Source organism: Neovison vison, chromosome 2 (genome assembly GCF_020171115.1).
Source record: "Neovison vison isolate M4711 chromosome 2, ASM_NN_V1, whole genome shotgun sequence".
NCBI lineage: Eukaryota > Metazoa > Chordata > Mammalia > Carnivora > Mustelidae > Neogale > Neogale vison.
The window spans coordinates 231,459,943-231,479,988 of NC_058092.1; the positions used below are offsets into that span (position 1 = coordinate 231,459,943).

Below are 20,046 nucleotides of genomic sequence, written 5' to 3' on the forward strand. Positions count from 1 at the left end.
CCTGACTCTCGGGGCAGTGTCTCCTGGGCAGTCAGGGATTAATCCATACCTGATGAGTGAATTATTTAATGAATGAGGCCCAGATAACCCTCCAAAGTCAAATTTGATGCAGCCCCCTCCCCTGCTTGAAATAGCTAGGTGGTCAGATCTAATGCTTGTTTTCAGAAGAGCTCTCATTTGGCCCTTAGTCTTTCTCAGCAAGATCACTTGCTGGAAACACTTTTGAGAGGACACAGACATCAACAGGTAACTCTAAACTCTTGGTGGTTGTGGGGCCCACACCTACCCCCAAGGGCCTATGAGGGACTGCTGCAGAGAACCTTGCTGGGTCTTAGATGTAGGACAAGGAAGGACCTCTTCTAATAGGGTCCACCTGGGCCCTTGGCCCCTTCCTCACAAGGTTCCACACAGACCAGAAGACAGCCCTGGAGTCTCGATGCCAGCCAGTGCCCAGCCACACCTCTTTCCTAAGATCTCTGTCTCCCTGGGTGTCCCTCAGCAGGACAGTGAAGGCAGGTGGGGACGGGCGCATTTAACTAAAGCTCTCTGGGTATAATCAGTTACTATTCTTCTTCTTTCCTAGATTTTTATCAAGTGTTGGGAGAACAGTGGAAACTTCTACCTCTATTGACGCTTTAAGTGCCAACTTCTTCTGCCATTTCTTGGTCTTATTACAGTCCTCTGTGTGCATGAGTGTGCTTGCTTGTGCAAGATGGCAGACCTTAAGATGGGGCTACACAGGTCAAATGTTAAATATGTGTACCAAACTGTGAAATGGTTAACAGCAATGGCCTCAGTACAAAGTCCTGCCCCTCATCACTTACCAGTCGATCGGTCTTGGGTCGCCTTCCTGAGCCTTGGTTTTCCCACCGGTTATTTTGAGGATTAACTAGGATGATACATGGAAAGCCCTTGAATAGGATCTGAGGAAGTCACCGTTTGGTCAGAGCTCAGGACAGACTGTCCTGGATGAAGTGTGCTGTTCAGGAAATGAATCCTACCTATGACCATGGGAGAGATGCCAGGATCATCTGCTTGCTGAGGAGTGGAGGTGGTGGGCTCCAGGAGATAATGGGTATTACATGACTCAGGGCAGAGTAGTAATAGCAATGACCCCTGTTCTCCAAACTTATTTCTCTATCTGGGAAATGGAAATAAGAATAGTACCTTGGCCAACTTATTTTACCTCCAAGTGCTTCAGTTTACTTCTGTGTAAGAGGAGGGAAACCCACCTTTATGGGTTGCCATGAGGACCAAGAGGGACAATGTGGGTGAAGCACTTAAGACAGTGAATGTTGGAAATTGTATGATCATGGTCAGAAATGAGGTGAGGATGTTCTGATGCAGATATTTCCTAGGTCTGTGGCCTTTGTTGGAAGAATGTTCTTGCTCTCTGTTTCTATCTCATATTGCTTTATCATCCTCAGGCATGTGCAGCCACATGTCTTTACTTGCCCTCTTACTGAGTCATCAATAACATGAAGCAGGGCCTCTGGGAAGTGCATTGTGGACCCCACATTCAAGGTGTTGAGACAAATGGCATAGTTCTCTGGCATCAAGTCCCCTCATTGACCTCTTGGTTTTACCAGAGAGATTCCAACCTGTGAACCTCTGACCGTTGCTCCAGCAGCACTCACATTTACAAGGAATCTGAGTTTGTTGGATGCCTCAACTTTCCTTATACCAGGAAGTAAGAAAAAAGGGATCATGAAAACAACCTCACTTGAATTTTTAATAAGAATTTAAACCTAGCAATCCCCTTTTAGCAAGTAGATTTTGGTATATAAGCATTAGAAAAACTAAAAGTTACCATCGTCTTTCTCCACTTGACTTATTTCGCTAAGCATTCACAGACCTGTAACCCTGGGGATAAAAATATATTATATGTTTATAAAAAATAAATTTTTTTTAAAAAGTCACCATAGTATGTCCTTCTAGCAAAAGGAGATGGTCTGAGATCTTGCTGCAAAATATCACCAATGAAATCCTTTCCATTGAAGTGGTTGAGAGCACTATTTGTTTATTTATTTAATTTTTAGAGAGGAGAAAGAGAAAAAGAGAGAGAGAGGAGGGGCAGAAGGGGAGGGAGAGAGAGAATCTTAAGCAGGCTCCATGCCCATCTTGGAGCCTGATGTGGGGCTTAATTTCATGACTCTGAGATCATGAACTGAGCTGAAATCAAGAGTCAGATGCTTAATCAACTAAGCCTCTCAGGCACTCTGAGAGCAGTATATTTTATTTTTGTACTTAAAACTATATTAGTGATTCCTTTATTTTTGAATTTGAAGGAATTCATCTAGGATATTATCAATTGAAGGCCCAGAATCTGAGATTTCAGATGTACAAGCAATTTCACAATTACTCTTAGCATCTACGGGGCTACTCTCTATCTCTTTACATTCCTCTTCTGATTCATCTAGTTATTGAGAAGCATCTTCAATGTCAATTTTCTTCTCTTTGCTGCTGGTAATAGACAATGAAAACGTCTAAGTTCTTAACTGCAGTCAATGAACGCTGAAAGCATCTTACAAAGACAGTGCCTCCAGTCTTTTTAAAAAATACCTTCTTGAAAGGTAATGCAGTATTTGGGGCACTGAAGAATGATGACCTATCTTACCACTTCATCTTTCTTCTAGATAATGCTACCAGTCTCTCACTGTCTTATAGAACTCTTTTTTAGTGATAGTTAATAATTAATGAGTAATGATGGACCAATTCCTTGAATGATGAAATAGCACATTATTTCAAGCTATAGGAAAAATGAGATCATTAAGAGCTTGTAATGTATTTTGGATTTATAGAAGGATCCAATGAATCCATATAGTGACTATAAGATACAATGATTTTTATTCTATTTTCTTTACATGAATGAATATTCTTTTTGTTCTTTGGAAGATCTTCTGAAACATGTAAAAGTCATGAAATATCAATCCTCACAGAGTGAGACCTGCTGGAAAAAGAAACTCGAGAAATAAAATTGAATCTGATGGACCTTGAAGGTGTCCTAAGGGTTAACTTGAAGTAGAGGGACTTAGAGTGCTTTAGAGTGATCTCACAAATAATAAAGACCCAGGGCCCTCTGCATGTTGGCTTTGTTCAAAATACATTAAAAATTTCTCAGGATATGGATCAGAAGGCACAGGATATCGGACAACAAAATATATACTTATTTAGGGAGCCTCTGTGCGGCTATTCCAAATGCTAAGTTCACTCAAATTTCAGACTGGAGTGAGGATTCAACTGGCATCCAGAGTCCTTGACAACCAGTCTGAACTGCCTTTTCTTGCCCTGCCCTTCTTCTGAGCACAGATTACATCCTGTAACTATAAATTGTAGCATTAGGGGACAGAGTAAAAAGACATGTACTTTTTTACATTTAAAATTATTCAACACCCCACATCCAACCCACTTGTAATCTACTACTGCAAAATCCAGAACACTTTGCAAGAATGCAGGAGGCACAGACCCAAGAGTGAGCCACCGTGCCCCCTGGCACGATCGTAAGGTGATACTCAAGCCAATTTCTGTGACTGTAGATCATTTACAAAGAGTGGAACCTCCATTCCAAGATGAATTTGTTTTCTTTCTAGATCTGGAGAGTTTCTCAACTACAGACTATGGGAAAACCTTTTTTTCTTTACTTGTCTTCCTAGAGTTTTGCTTACTGGCAAGGACAGTCAGTTCTGCTTTGCTGTTGGCTTGTTGAGGCTGAGTACAAGTTTGGCCACAGAGCAAATGCCTGCCTTTTGGAACGCAGGGATGGGAAGGAGGGGGTCAGATGATGCTGAGACCCTAGGAATGTCCCAGATGCACACTCAGCCAGTCTCATCTGTCACTTTCCTTTTTTCTTCTCTCTGCCTTTCAATCATTTGGCGCATGGGATTAGCTTCAGCTTTGTGTCAGGAGACATGGATGATAAAAAGTCAGTGCCTCTTCTTACCACTAGTGACAGTTATCTGGAAGATGGCTAATATCCCACAAACATTTGTTGTGTACCTTGCACAAAATTATTTTCATATACCAAATAAGTTAATATAGAGAAAAATCATTTAATATACTACTTGCTGCATAATAAGGGTTCAACGAATGCAAATAGTAAGCACTATGGTCATGAAATCTTTCCAACATTTTGAGGTAAGCAGTATTATTACCCCCAGGTTGCAGATGGGGAAACTGTGGGGAAACTGTGGCATAGTTAGGTCACTTGTAAACAGCTATATGTCCAAGGTCACGTGGTGACTAAGTGGGCAGAAATTAGAACTCAGAACAGGCACCTTTGCCTCTGTCCACTATTCTTACTAAATCTATCCATCTCTCCTCATCCTCTGAGTGAATACACACACTTTGCACTGAATTTGATATGTCAGACCTCGATATGCTCTCTTAGGACAGTGGACCCTGACATGGAATTCTTGGCTCTGTTGAGGTTAATCCCTGCCCATTCAGAGCATGCTCTGAGAGTCCAGAAGTGACCTGAGAGAGGCTTTAACAGAGCTTTCTGGTGATTGACACCCAGCAAAGGGCAGGTTGATGCAGGGAGACTGAGAGCTCTTCTGCAGGGACATTCACAGGAATGACCAAAGAGGACAGCAGGAAGGGCTGAGGAGGTCTGCAGTGCACCTTCGGAGCACTCTAGAAAGAGCCCAATTGGCTTTTCATTACAACAACCTTACAACAACCACAGAAACCATCTTCCCCCTCATCTTACATCTCATTCCAACCTCTCTGGTCACTCCCTGACCATAGATTTCTCATAAATTCAAACTAACCACTGAAAAGCCATACCTAGGACTCACCTCATGCAGTCATGATGTTGGGCTGGATCTCTCAAGACCTGTTCTCTGTTCTGCTTGCATAATTAGTGCAGGTGGTTTAGCGGGCTTGTGTCAGGCAGAAGCATGGTGCCCATGATGGTGGCACTCAGGCTCTGTCAGCCCTCACAGGAGGCTTGAAAGGTGAGTTGAGGCCCGCTCTTGGATGAGTGCTGAGACTTGACCCTGAAGGCAGCAGAAAGTAAATTGAGGCATTTTGAGTAGGGAAGTGAGTTGAACATATCTGTATTTTACAAGGTAAAACTTGGGACATTCTAGGGGAGAGAGGTAAATCCTGTCAGCATAGGAGTGGGCACAGAGTAAACATTCCATAAATGCTTATTGAATCCACCAATGTGGATGGATTACAGAGGGAGGGACAGGGAAAGGGAGATCCACAGGCAGGCCCCTGGAGTAGGCCAGGTTCAAGAATAGGAAGATCTAATCTAGCAAAATGGTGGTGTGTATAAAAAGAAAGACAATCTTGTTGATAAGTTAGATATAAGAAGTAAAGAAGGGGAGGAATCAAATATAACAACCAGATTCCCAACACATTTCTGTGGAGCACGGTGACACTGTTGATTCAAGTGGAAGAAACAGTCTGTGTTGGGTTTGGGACATAGGGTGGATGTCCAAGAGGCCACTGGAAATACGTCTAGAGCTTGACTGGGATTGTAAGGGTTGATCAGCATGGGAGAGGTGGATTTTGGGTTCTTCCTTCTAGAAAGTTCTCAGAGTACATGAGCTCTGTCAGAGGGAAGACAGCATGAGAAGAGACCTAAGACAGTGCTTGGCAGAGCAGCAACATTTAAGGTGTAGGAGGGGAGAAAGCAGGTGAAGGAGATGGGGCAGTGGTGAGAGGAAGGAGGAGACCAGGGGGTGCTGGTGAGTGAAAACCAGGGAGGCAGAGAGAGTGGATGAGGGCTTTCCATTGTGTCAATGCAGGTTTGCCTCTGAGGCTGGTGAATTGAAGTGACCGGTGTCAGGGTCGTATGGAGGTCCTGTACCAAGGCTACTGGGGTACCGTGTGTGATGATGATTGGGACATGCAGGATGCAGATGTTGTTTGTCAGCAGCTCGGCTGTGGCCTTGCAGTGTCGACACCAGGCAGGGCCCACTTTGGTCAGGGCTTGGGGAACATTCTCTTGGGCTTTGTATACTGCTCAGGATGGGAGTCAAGCTGCTCCCACAGTGGGTGGTACAAATACAAATGTGGCCACAGGGAAAATACCGGAGTCGTGTGCTCAGGTAGAGCTGACCTCACCTTAAATGTGCCACTTGAACAATAGGGGCTCCTGCTCATCTAACATCCCCTTGCATGTGGACAGTGCTTTGTATTTTACCTGCTTTACTCTAGGTCATGTCTTATTTGATGTTAGAGGGCAGGTTCCTTTTCAGATAAATGGAGGCTCAGAGAGGGCAAGTAGCTTGCCTGGAGTCCTAAAGCTGGGGAAGTGGTGGAAGCAGCTTTCAACCTCAGCCTCCTCCAGAGTTTGCCAGTGCCTTCACTCAGTGGTGTTGTTCTGAGGATCCTGCCCTGGGGTGACAAAATACCTTTCTACATAAATCTAAATCAAATAGAGAAGTAAACAGTATGTTCTCTTTATTGGGGATTAAATGACCTGCTAGAGATATATACACCTGCAAAGGAAGACAGAAATTCTTCCTGACCCAACCTAGGGAAACCCAATGCTGACTTTCTCCTTTGTTCACAGAGGGCTGATTGGTAGTCACATACCAAGAGGTCTTTTAATCCACAAAGAAACTCTGAAGATAACAATCATTGTGTCCCCCAAAGGGGGTTTCCTAGTTGAGTTGTTCATCTTTAGAGAGACCTCTGGCATTTGCTCTGTGGATTGGTATGTGCGCATGCCACCATGCATGGGATGTGATCCTGATAATCCAACTATGACATGAGAATGGCTTCTGCCAGAGAGTATGGCCCTCCAAGAAATCACTTTGGAGTGGGTTTATTTTAGCATTTGGGGATGCATCCTTGAAAACTACCTTTCTTCTTAGTTGGGGCCACCTTCCAGGAATTCTCAGCAATGGTAGATATTTCTCATCTTAGGGGGTAGATAAGCTATAGAAATAAGAAGTTGGAATTTGAAAGGTGAGCTTGTTAATCAGGTAGGCCTGTTCAGCAATGGGATGATTTTTTGTTGGAGACAGCAGATGCAGAGGGGTGGGAGGTTGATTGCAGGAGCAAAAAACATCTCTGGTGGCATTCCAGCATTGCATAAGGGCTGGCAAAATGGCAGAGAGATGAACTCTGTCTTGTAAGTAAGAAACACAGACTTTTAGCAGTGGGTAGGGTCACTGCATCCAGCCCTTGTTTCAGAGCTGAGGAAGCAGAAAGCCAGCTCTTCTCAAATGAGAGCCAGTGTCAAATGACCTCTTCTGTCCTCCACTCGATAGCTTCTTTGTCTCCCACAGAGGCATCTCTGGCAACCACTGAGGCAGAAGGTAACATTGCATTTATGTGGGATCCTTATGGCCTCATTACCTGAACTCGTGAGGTCATCTCTAATCCAGAAGAGGTACAAAAGGTTTAAGAGATAGGGGTGCTCAGTTCCCAAGAGAGAACCTCTGAACAAGGCCTCAGGCCTAAATGTGTAACCCTTCCATGGGCCATGTCCCTGAGACTGGGAAGGGATAGACCTGCACAGCTACTTCCAGGGAGTTCCAAGTTCGAGCTTGGTGTCCAGGCTTTAGAGTGGGTCCTATTGCTCATGCTCAGAGCCTACCCTTGTGGTCCTTACCACTGCATGCTGATGCCTGGACAGACTGGGGTGCTGGGTCTCTGGCCGCAGGGCCTGGAAAGGCAGATGCATCAGAGGTCCCATGATCCTCCACCCCCTGGAGGCACTGCCAATGAGAGAGCTGAGAGGTAGTCAATACAGCTCAAGTTTTTGGCAACCCGAGCTTTGGGAGGGAAAGTCACTGCTTATAACCCATGGGAAACTTTGACCCTAGGACAAGAGAAGGATAGCCTTCCCATGAAGGCCCCTGACCAGAAGTCAGCATGGATTATTTGGGAATCTTAATGGTACACATGTCAGGCATTTCTGTTCCTCAGCTGTTATGCTTTCCTGTCCCTAAAGCCCATAAGGTGATGTCTGACTTGACCGTTTTCTATTCCTTATGATTAAGGACACAGATGTCACTAGAGCTAAGGATGAGACTGACTTTATGAGACTGACGCGCTACCTACTGCGCTAACGAGGCACCTGAGACTGACTTTATTATAATTTAACCATGTCTCTCCCAAGATTCTTATTTGCAGCAGCTATAAGAGGAGAATCTACTCCTCTCTACAGTAGCTTCCCATGAGAGCCCTGCTAAGTATTAGGAGTTATAGCTGGGCCTGACAAGTTCTTTTGCACAACTAGTTGATCCAGGGTACAAGTGAGGGGCTCAGGGGCTTGGCTATCTAACTATGAGAGAGGACTCCAGATAGGCCTTACCTAGAACTACTTTTGCAGAACCTCGACTGTGGGGTGAAGGTGGGAGCATACTTTCTCTAGATCCAAAAACAAAAAACAAAAAACAAAAACCTCATATAGAAGCCCAGCAGGGCGTTCAGACATACAATGAATGCTCTGGTGTCAGTGGACTAAGAGGAGCCATCAGTTCATCTCCTCTTGAAGCCCTAACACCCAGTAGGCTCTTACTGGGAACTGGGGCAAAGAGCACAGTTTCTTGAAGCAATTTAAAAATAATAATTTTAAAGCAATAATCTTACTTAATGGGTAAACATTAGAAGCATTTTCACTAAAGTAAAAAGGCAAGAGTGGCATTCAAGCCTCTTGTCATTTAACAGTGTACTAGAGATACTAGCCAATACAATTAGACAAGAGAAATCAATTGGAAGCAGAAGGATTAGAAAAGCTATTTTCCCATCTATTCATAGAACCCTGCACTGGTCACATGTGAGATGGTGAGTATCAAGGTCAGTAGGTTAGTAAAGAGATATTCCCCCAAAACAGCCTTCTAGAATGAAAGAGTTTGAGGTTGGCATGTTCTGTTCCCTTTTCTAAAGTTCCATAACAAGATAAAATCCAAGTCAGAAATGATATCTCTTAGCAGATTCTACTTTAATTTCAGTCCTTGAATCTCCTCAGAGAGGACCTAACTTTACATTTTCTTTTTTTCCCTTGTCCTTCTACAATTTGTCTATGCAGATAGCACTATAGAGGAGACTATGCTACTAATACAATAGGTAATGAATAATTTTATTTGATTCTCCCTCTGAAGGTAGTTATACCAACTGTATACATGGGTTTCACCCTTATACAGGGAGACGTCTAGGGGATGGGTTAAAAGGGTGTTGTGTACATATAGCACAAAGGAAGATCCCATGTGACCATGCAGAAAGCAGTTTTCAAAAGCTGTTTTCCATGATGTCTAACTCTAGTCATTACCTTTGTTACTATATATAGCCACCACCTGAATCCCCCGCTTTGCATCTTCAACAACAGATATAGATAAATATTTCAATCCACCACCCAAGGATCATTCTCAGCTTCTAAATAAAGTTTGGGTTTGCAAGTGACAGGAGGCATCTCAGGGTGTGTCTTTCCTTATCCTTGTCCCTGTGTGTGTGTGGTTGTAGAGCTGGGACTAAAGAGAGAAGTCTCTGAAGATCAGATCCCGGATCTGATCTTAGAGCATGGCCCACTAATTCCACTGAGATCCTGGGTTTATTACAAAGATCTTCTCCACAGTGCTCAGTGTAAGTTCTGGGGGCCTCTCCAGGACTGCTGGGACCATGCAGGTCTTGTGGCTCCCAGGCCATGAGATAGAGCCCCGAAAAGAGAAGGGCCATGTGCTGGACTGGCACATTTCTTCCCAGGGCGCATCACTTCCTGGGATGTTGGCAGAAACAAGTCAGGATGCCACAGAGGGCAATAAGTTGCCCATTCATGCACAGGTCTTGGCATGCCCCAGTAACTGTAGAGCTCCATGCTGGGTGTGCCCAGGGTGGATTAGGCTTGTCCACCCTCCCCCCACCTTCATCCAGGTGATGGGGTGCTTCTTTGCAGTGGAGCATCCTCAGTCTTGAGCTGATTAGGATGTCTCTGCTCTTTTACTTGTGCTGAAGATTAACCACTGGGCATGCTGAAAAGTCATAACCTGCCCAGGGGACATGACCCAGAAAGAAGTCACTGAGTCTTACAAATGCTTTTAGCTTATGACCTTGAGATACACTCAGTGGGGGATTTCTGTTCTTTATCCCTCAGAAACTAAGTCAGGTTTGAAACTGAGGCTGGTGAACGGAGGCGACCGTTGTCAGGGCCATGTGGAGATCTTGTACTGAGGCTCCTGGGGCACCATATGTGATGACAGCTGGGACTCCAATGATGCCAATGTGGTCTGTAGGCTTTTGGGCTGTGGCTGGGCCATGTCAGCCCCAGGAAGTGCCCAGTTTGGTCAAGGCTCAGGGCCAATTGTGCTGGACAACGTGCGCTGCTCTGGGCATGAGTCCTACCTGTGGAGCTGCCCTCACAATGGCTAGAACTCCCACAACTAGAGTCAGGGTGAAGATGCTGGTGTCATCTGCTCATGACACCAGGTGGGGATGAAATATACCATTATCTCTCTCTGAGATTATCTTCAACGGGAAGAAACACTACCCTTGATAAGATCCACATCTAATGCTTTTTGAGGTATTCCATGAATCCCAAGGTTTCCTGGTAGCAGCTGGCTACTGAGTGCAATGGAAAGGAAAGTGTTGGGTCACTGTCCTCCCTATTTGACCAACAGAAAAGAACCAATATCACTTGGTAGCAACATGGCATACTGGGGTAAAGGGCCATCCACTATTCACTGAACAGAACACTATTCACTTCCTTCTTGGTAGGATCATGTATTCTGCCAACACCCCTCTTCCCAGGGACTGATGATCAGGCACAACTTTGGGAACACAATTGGAAAATAAACCACCTTCCCTCCTTCGTGGTTGTATTCCTCTGGGTCCTCCATGAAGCTGACTCAGAAAACAGGATTGCAGTCTACACTGTGAATTTGGGAGGGCTATAAAGAGCAGTTCGGAAGTAGGGAATGGCAAATCGCTGGAACATGGAAAGCTAATGAGTCTGATGTAAATGTGGAGTGTGAGCCTGGCCCACTGCAGAAAGGTCAAGAAAGCTTGTGAAGCCTGTGAGCATTGCACCTGGGCTGGTGGAATTTGGCTCCTTCTAAACTAACTGCCCTGAATCATTCTTGATGCTCCTCTACAGAGGGAAAGCTATGTCTTTGATAGTCCATGCTGGCCTGGCAGGGATTTTCCTCCTCCTGGAACAGTAGTACTAAGGCCCAGCAAGGCAAGCAATGGGAGGGTGAAGCTCCCAGAGGACTGAGGGATTCAGAGCGGGCTCTGGCTCTGTCCACCCAAAGGCATGTGGAAGTGTGATCTCAGGCAGTATACACTGACTTTCTTCAACCTTTGGTCCATTTGGGGCACCTGTGTCTGACTCTTGTTTCTTTCTCTCAGCTGCATGGACTCAGTCCACACTTCAGACAGGTGAGTCCTCTGCCACCCCACGGGGCTCTTCTCTCCCACCCACCCTTCTTCAGTCAGGCTGGTCAACCCGCTGCTCTTTGTGAAACTTATGGACACTTTAATTTTCCCCACTGTCACTGAGATGCTGGCAGATGGTTCTTAAGTAGCTGTGGGATTTCCAAGAGTATCACCTTCCTATGAGTCTATGAGATTTCATCTAGTATGTGGAAACTATCCCAAGAGATGGCAGCCTGCAGTTTCAGAGAACTGGCCCATGTGCCATGAATCTCAGCTCTCACGTAATCCGGGCTGATAGGTTGAGTGGGAGAAAGGATGCTGAGGACCGCCTAAGTTCTCATGAAGAGCCACCAGGGCAGGCTGGCTCCTATCCTGGGCTCAATGCTTGTAACAGCCTCAGATTCCTTGGACAGAGATGTGCATCCAACGAGGCAGCGACAGCAGTTGCAGGGGATGGGACTGTCAGAGGTGATGGAGGTGCTCTAGGAACTGGGATATCTAGTTGGATCTGTAGTGACCCTCAGTGCACCTGAATCTTTTCTCCAAGCCCCGGATATGCCAAAGCCCTCAGATCTACATGAGTCAAGAAAGACGGGTGGCAAAAGTTTTCTATGGGAAAAAAGAACATGCCAGGCTTAGAGATATGGAGGCACCTGGCCGACCTCCCCATAGCCTTTGTCCCAGAAAGATTAGAGCAGGAGACTTGCACAGCCCACCCTTTGGGAAGGTGGCAGGAACGCAGTTGGGCAAGTATCATGGTGTCTGTGACAAATGGTTTTCAGAAAATGCTTATCATAATGTTTAACTCTGAGTTTTACCTTTCTTGCCCTATGCAGACACCACCTGGTTCACCGCCACCGCAGCTTCGAACACAGAATTTGGTAAATATTTCAGTCTACCCTCCCAGGATCATTCTCAGCTTCTAGATAAAGCTTGGGTTTGGAAGTGACAGGAGGCATCGCACAATATGTCCTTCCCTATCCTCCTCCTTGTGTGTGTGTGTGTGTGTAGCTGGGGGATAAAGAGAGAAGTCTCTGAAGATCAGATCTGGGGTCTGATCTGAGATGGTGGCCCACAGATTCCATTGGGATCCTGGGCTCGTGTTGAGCAATGATCCTCCCCCACTTGTTGAGTGTAAGCCCTGGTGGCTTCTCCAGGGCTGCTGGGACTATGCTGGTCTTGTGATTCCCAAGCCATGGGTAGAGCCCTGAGAAGAGGAGGGACATGTGCTGGGCTGGCACCTTTCTTAACAAGATGTATCAATCAGGTCCTGGGATGTTGGCAGAACCAAGTCAGCATGCCACAGAAGGCAATAAGTTGCCCATCGAGGCATGGGTCCTGTCATGCCCTAGTAGCTATAGAGCTCCATGCTGGGTGTGCCCAGTGTGGACTGGACTTGACGATCCAGGTCATGGGGTGCTTCTTTACAGTGGAGCATCCTCAGCCTTGAGCTAACTGGGATGCCTCTGCTCTTGTACTGTGGTGAAGATTAACCCCTGGGCATGTTGAAAGGTCATTACCTGCCCAGTTGGGCAACCGTCATGATGCCTGTGACAAATGGTTTTCAGAAAATGCTTATCATAATGTTTAACTCTGGGTTAAACAGTCCCTAAGGAGACTGTCAAACAGTTAAACAGTCCCTAAGGGGACTTAGGCCAGGAAAAAGCCCCTGAGTCTTACAAATGTTTTAACCTTATGACCTTGAGATATACTTGGAGGGGCTTTTCTATTCTTTATCCCTTAGGGACTGAATCAGGTTTGTCCCTGAGACTGGTGAACGGAGGTGACCGTTGTCAGGGTCGTCTGGAAGTCCTGTACCGAGGCTCCTGGGGTACCGTGTGTGACGATGACTGGGACACCAATGATGCCAATGTGGTCTGTAGGCAGCTGGGCTGTGGCTGGGCCATGTCAGCCCCCGGAAGTGCCCGGTTTGGTCAAGGCTCAGGGCCAATTGTCCTAGACAATGTGCGCTGCTCCGGGCACGAGACCTATCTGTGGAGCTGCCCTCACAATGGCTGGAACTCACACAACTGTGGCCATGGAGAAGATGCCGGTGTCATCTGCTCAGGTGGGGATGAAATACACCCATCTCTCTCTCTCTCTGAGATTGTCTTGGATGGGAAGAAACATTCTACCCATGACAAGGCCCACATCTAAACCTCTATGAGATATTCTGAGCCTCCCAAGTTTTCCTGGAGGCAGCAGGCTACTAAAGTACAATGCAAAGGAGAGTGTAGGCTCTGCTGTTCTCTCCTATTTGGCCAACAGAGAAGGGTCAATTTCATATTGGCAGCATGTTGGCAGCAACATGGCATACTGGGGGAAAGGGCTATCCACTATTCAGTGAACAGAAAAAATGGTGTTTTTCCTTCTTGGTAGGATCATCATCTCAGTCCGCAACCCTCTTCCGAGGGCCTGATTATGAAGGCACAGCTTTTGGGAGCACAGTTGGAAAATAAACCACCTTCCCTTCTTCTTGGTTGTTTTCTTCTGGGTCCTCTATGAAGCCGACTCAGAGAACAAGATTGCAGTCAACATTGTGAACAGGGGAGGGCTGTGAGGAGCAGTAGGATACTGGGAAAGGTGCAAGGAATGGCAGCTCGCTACTCATGGAATGCTAAAGTAACACCTAGGAATGTGGGGCTTGGATTGACTCCCTACAGAAACCCTGAAAAACCTAGTGAAGCCTGGGAGCATTGCACCTGGGCCTGTGGAATTGGGGTCCTTCTAAACTAACTGCCCCAATTAATTTTGTATGTTTGTATGCAGAGGGAACCTAAAGCCTTTGATGGCCCATCCTGGGCCAAGCCGGGACATTCCACTTCCTGGAAGGCCAACCCTCAGTCCCAGTAAAGCAGGCAATGGCAACAGGACAGAGTATGGGGCTCCAAGAGGACTGAGGGATTCAGGGTGGCCACTGGGTCTGTCCACACAAGGTCATGTGGAAGTGTGATTTCAGGAGGTATACACTGAGTTTCTTCAACCTTTCATCCACTTGGGGCACCTGTGTGCTGTGTGTCTGACTCTTGTTTCTTTCTCTCAGCTGCTCGGCCTCAGTCCACAATCCAGCCAGGTGAGTCCTCGGCCACCCCACTCAGGCTTTTCTCTCTGCAGACCATTCTTACTCCCCCCTGCCCCCGATCTAGACTGCTCGAACCCCTGCTTTTGTAGAAGCTATGGGCACCTTAATTTTCCCCACTGTCACTGAGATATTGGCAGGTGGTTCTTAATTAGCTGTGGGATTTCCAAGAGTCTCACTTTCCCATGAGTGCATGAGGTTCCATCCAGTATGTGGAAACTGTCCCAAGAGATGGCAGCCTGCAGTTTCAGAGAACCGGCCCATGTGCCATGAATCTCAGCTCTCATACAATCTGGGCTGATTGTATGACTAGGAGAATGGATGCTGAGGACTGCCTATGTCCTCCTGAAGAGCCACCAGGGCAGGCTGGCTCCTGTCTAGGGCTCAGTGCTTGCCACAGCCTTAGATTCCTTGGACAGAGATGTGCATCCAATGAGGCAGGGACAGCAGTTACAGGGGATGGGACTGTCAGAGGTGATGGAGTTTCTCTAGGTCCTAGTGTAGCTATTTGGTTCTGTGGTGACCCTCAATGCCCCTGAATCTTTTCTTCAAGAACGTGATGTGCCAAAGCCCTCAGATCTACATGAGTCAAGAGAGACGGGTGGCAAAAATTTTCTATGGGAAAAAAGAACATGCCAGGCTTAGAGATATGGAGGCACCTGGCCGACTTCCCCATAGCCTTTGTCCCAGAAAGATTAGAGCAGGAGACTTGCACAGCCCACCCTTTGGGAAGGTGGCAGGAACGCAGCTGGGCAAGTGTCATGGTGCCTGTGACAAATGGTTTTCAGAAAATGCTTATCATAATGTTTAACTCTGAGTTTTACCTTTCTTGCCCTATGCAGACACCACCTGGTTCACCGCCACCACAGCTTCGAAAACACAATTTGGTAAATATTTCAGTCCACCCTCCCAGGATCATTCTCAGCTTCTAGATAAAGTTTGGGTTTGGAAGTGACAGGAGGCATCGCACAATATGTCCTTCCCTATCCTCCTCCTTGTGTGTGTGTGTGTAGCTGGGGGATAGAGAGAAGTCTCTGAAGATCAGATCTGGGGTCTGATCTGAGATGGTGGCCCACAGATTCCATTGGGATCCTGGGCTCACGTTCAACAAAGGTCCTCCCTCAGGTGCTCAGTATAAGCACAGGAGGCCTCTCGAAGACTGCTGGGTCCACGCTGGTTTTCTGGCTCCCAGGCAATGGGTTTGAGAATCGAGAAGAGGAGGGCCATGTGCAGGGCTGGCACCTCTCCTCCTGAGGGGCAATACTTCCTGGGATGTTGGCAGAACTAAGCATACCATGGAAGGCAGTAAGTTGCCCATTGATACACGGGTCCCGTCATACCCCGGTGGCTGTAGAGCTGCATGTTGAGTGTTCCCAGGGCAGATTAGGCTTGTCCACCCCCTCACCTCCATCCAAGTCATGGGGTCCTTCTTTACAGTGGAGCATCCTCAGCCTTGAGCTGATGGGATGTCTTTACTCTTTTTCCTGTGGTGAAGATTGACCTCTGGCATGTTGAAGGTCACTACCTGCCCAGAGGATTAGGCCAGGAAGAAGCCCTTGGGTCTTACAAATGTTCTAAGCTTATGACCTTGAGATAGACATGAAGGGGGTTTTCTGTTCTTTATCCCTCAGGGACTGACTCAGGATTGGCCCTGAGGCTGGTGAACGGAGGTGACCGTTGTCAGGGCCGCGTGGAGATCCTGTACCGAGGCTCCTGGGGCACTGTGTGTGATGATGACTGGGACACCAATGATGCCAATGTGGTCTGTAGGCAGCTTGAGTGTGGCTGGGCCATGTCAGCCCCCGGAAGTGCCCGGTTTGGTCAAGGCTCAGGGCCAATTGTCCTAGACAACGTGCGCTGCTCTGGGCATGAGTCCTACCTGTGGAGCTGCCCTCACAATGGCTGGAACTCACACAACTGTGGCCATGGAGAAGATGCTGGTGTCATCTGCTCAGGTGGGATGAAATAGACCCATATCTCTTTCTGAGATGGTCTTGGATGGGAGGAAACACACTACCCACAAAAAGGCCCACATCCAATCCTCTCTGAGGTATTCTGTGCCTCCTAAGCTTTTCTGCAGGCATCAGGTTACTGAGTACAATGGAAAGGAGAGTGTAGGGTCTGCTGTCCTTCCATATTTGGCCAATAGAGAAGGGCAATATCACTTGGCAACAACATGGCATACTGGGGGAAAGGGCCATCCACTATCCAGTGAGCAGAAAAAAATGGGTCTCTTCCTTCTTGGTAGGATCATCTGCTCTGCCCACATCTCTCTTCCCAGAGCCTGATTATCAAGGCACAACTTTTGGGTAATGGTTGGAACATAAACCACCTTCCCTCCTTTATGGTTGTATTCTTCTGGGTCCTCCATGAAGCCGACTCAGAAAAGAGGATGGCATTCTATACTGTGAACTGGGGAGGGCCGTGAAGAGCAGTAGGTACTGGGGAAGGTACAAGGAATGGCAGCTCACTACTACATGGAATGATACAGATACACATAGGAATGTGGGGCTTGGATTGACTCTCTACAGAAACCCTGAAAAACTTTGTGAAGCCAAGAGCACTGTACTTGGCTCCTTTTAAACTAATTTCCCCAAATCATTCTTATTGCTCCTGTACAGAGGGAACACTATGTCTTTGATAGTCTGTCCTGAGCCTGCAGGGCTATTCCTCCTCCTGGGACAGTAGTACTAAGGCCCAGCAAGGCAAGCAATGGGAGGGTGGGGCTCCCAGAGGACTGAGGGATTCAGAGCGGGCTCTGGCTCTGTCCACCCAAAGGCATGTGGAAGTGTGATCTCAGGTGGTATACACTGAGTTTCTTCAACATTTGGTCCACTTGGGGCACGTGTGCTGTGTGTCTGACTCTTGTTTCTTTCTCTCAGCTGCTTGGCCTCAGTCCACAATCCAGCCAGGTGAGTCCTCGGCTACCGTCCTCAGGCTATTATCTCCCACCTACTCTACTTCCGTCATGCTAGTCAAACCACAGCTCTTTGTAGATCCTGTGGACACTTTATGTTCCCCACTGTCACTGAGATCCTGGCAATTCTTAACTAGATGTGGGATTCACAAGAGTCTTAACTGGATGTGAGATTCCCAAGAGTGTCACCTTCCCATGAGTCCATGAAGTTCCATCCAGTATGGGGAAACTGTCCCAATAAATGGCTTCCTGCGGTTTCAGAGAACTGGCCCATGCACCATGAATCTCAGCTCTCGTGTAATCCGGGTGGATAGGTTGAGTGGGAGAATGGATGCTGAGGACTGGCACCTTCCTACCAAAGAGCCACCAGGGCAGGCTAGCTCCTATCCCTGGGTCAGGGACAGCCCCCAATTCCTTTGACACAGATGTGCTTCTAACGAGGCAGGGACAGCAGTTGCAAGGGATGGGAGTGTCCCAGGTGTTGGAGGTGCTCTAGGTTCTGAGAGAGCCATTTGGCTCCGTGGTGACCCTCAACACCCCTCACTCTTTACTCCAAGTTTTGCTATGCCAAAGCCCTCAGATATACATGAGTCAAGGGAGACACGTGGCAAATGTTTTCTATGGGATAAAAGAGCAAGCCAGGCTTAGAGATGTGGAGGCACCTGGTTGGCCTTCCCAATGCCTTTGTCCCGGAAAAGCTAGTAGAGCAGGAGACTTGAACAGCCCACCCAGGGGGAATGTGGAAGGATTCAGATGGACAGCTGTCATAATGCCTGCCACATGTGGTTTTCACAAAATGCTTTCTGTGTTATCTAACTGTGGTCTTTCCTTTCTTGCCCTATGCAGACACCACCTGGTTCACGACCACCACAGCTTCAACCACAGATTTCGGTAAATATTTCATCCACCCTCCAAGGATCATTCTCAGCTTCTAGATAAAGTTTGGGTTTGGAAACAACAGGAGGCATCTCATGATGTGTCCTTCCCTATCCTCCTCCCTGTGTTTGTGTGTGTGTGTGTGTGTGTGTGAGTGTGTTTGCATGTGTGTAGCTGGGGGATAGAGAGAATTCTCTGAAGATCAGATCCGGGGTCTGATCTTACAGGGCGGCCCTCTGATTCCATTGAGATCCTGGGCTCAGGTTCAGTAAAGATCCTCCCCTAGGTGCTCAGTGTAAGTCCTGGAGGCCTCTCTAGGACTGCTGGAACAATGCTGGTCTCATGACTCCCAGGCCATGTGTTTGAGCCCTGAGAAGAGGAGGGCCATGTGCTGGGCTGGCACCTCTCCATCGCAAGGGGCATCACCTCCTGGGATGTTGGCAGAAACAAGTCAGCATGCCATGGAAGGCAGTAAGTTGCCCATTCATGCACAGGTCCTGTCATGCTTAAGTAGCTGTAGAGCTCCATGCTGGGTGCTCCCAGTGTGGACTAGGCTTGTCCACCCCCTCACATCTATCCAGGTCATGGGGTGCTTCTTTCAGTAGAGTGTCCTCACCCCTTGAGCTGATGGGGTGTCTCCGCTTTTTTACTGTGGTGAAGATTAACCTCTGGGCATGTTGAAAGGTCAAAACCTGCCCAAGGGACTTAGGCCAGGAACAAACTCTTGGACCTTACAAATTTCTTAGCTTATGATCTTAAGATATACTCAGAGGGGGTGTTCTATTCTTTATTCCTCAGGGACTGATTCAGGATTGGCCCTGAGGCTGGTGAACGGAGGTGACCGTTGTCAGGGTCGCGTGGAGATCCTGTACCGAGGCTCCTGGGGCACTGTGTGTGATGACGACTGGGACACCAATGATGCCAATGTGGTCTGTAGGCAGCTTGAGTGTGGCTGGGCCATGTCAGCCCCCGGAAGTGCCCGGTTTGGTCAAGGCTCAGGGCCAATTGTCCTAGACAACGTGCGCTGCTCTGGGCATGAGTCCTACCTGTGGAGCTGCCCTCACAATGGCTGGAACTCACACAACTGTGGCCATGGAGAAGATGCTGGTGTCATCTGCTCAGGTGGGATGAAATAGACCCATATCTCTTTCTGAGATGGTCTTGGATGGGAGGAAACACACTACCCACAAAAAGGCCCACATCCAATCCTCTCTGAGGTATTCTGTGCCTCCCAAGCTTTTCTGCAGGCATCAGGTTACTGAGTACAATGGAAAGGAGAGTGTAGGGTCTGCTGTCCTTCCATATTTGGCCAATAGAGAAGGGCAATATCACTTGGCAACAACATGGCATACTGGGGGAAAGGGCCATCCACTATCCAGTGAGCAGAAAAAAATGGGTCTCTTCCTTCTTGGTAGGATCATCTGCTCTGCCCACATCTCTCTTCCCAGGGCCTGATTATCAAGGCACAACTTTTGGGTAATGGTTGGAACATAAACCACCTTCCCTCCTTTATGGTTGTATTCTTCTGGGTCCTCCATGAAGCCGACTCAGAAAAGAGGATGGCATTCTATACTGTGAACTGGGGAGGGCCGTGAAGAGCAGTAGGTACTGGGGAAGGTACAAGGAATGGCAGCTCACTACTGATGAATTTCTAGAATAAAAGTGAGGCTCAGTTGGGTGGAGGACCTGAGCCGATGACCAAGAACAAATTCTTGAGATATCTTTGGTGAAAAATGGTGGTTTATTGTAGCCTGGGGACAGGTCCTGTAGGCAAAAAGAGCTGCTGTCACCAGGTTGTGAGGGGTGGCCGATATGTAGGATGTGGTTGGGAGGTAAGGAA

At 47.4% G+C, this 20,046-nt stretch overlaps 1 protein-coding gene across 7 annotated transcripts in view; it reads left to right on the forward strand.

Moving 5' to 3' along the window:
- The window catches only part of DMBT1 (deleted in malignant brain tumors 1), a 68,700-nt gene that overhangs the window by 10,727 nt on the left and 37,927 nt on the right, over positions 1–20,046 (forward strand). For 5 of the 7 annotated variants that reach the window (XM_044240670.1, XM_044240676.1, XM_044240672.1 and 2 more), the window contains exons 2-10: positions 11,308–11,337; positions 12,171–12,215; positions 13,079–13,402; positions 14,378–14,407; positions 15,256–15,300; positions 16,045–16,368; positions 17,296–17,325; positions 18,177–18,221; positions 19,005–19,328. In XM_044240670.1, the coding sequence (XP_044096605.1) occupies positions 11,308–11,337; positions 12,171–12,215; positions 13,079–13,402; positions 14,378–14,407; positions 15,256–15,300; positions 16,045–16,368; positions 17,296–17,325; positions 18,177–18,221; positions 19,005–19,328 (1,197 nt within the window). The remainder of the gene's footprint in view (positions 1–11,307; positions 11,338–12,170; positions 12,216–13,078; positions 13,403–14,377; positions 14,408–15,255; positions 15,301–16,044; positions 16,369–17,295; positions 17,326–18,176; positions 18,222–19,004; positions 19,329–20,046) is intronic. The other 2 variants (XM_044240671.1, XM_044240677.1) reach the window with 2 other exon arrangements.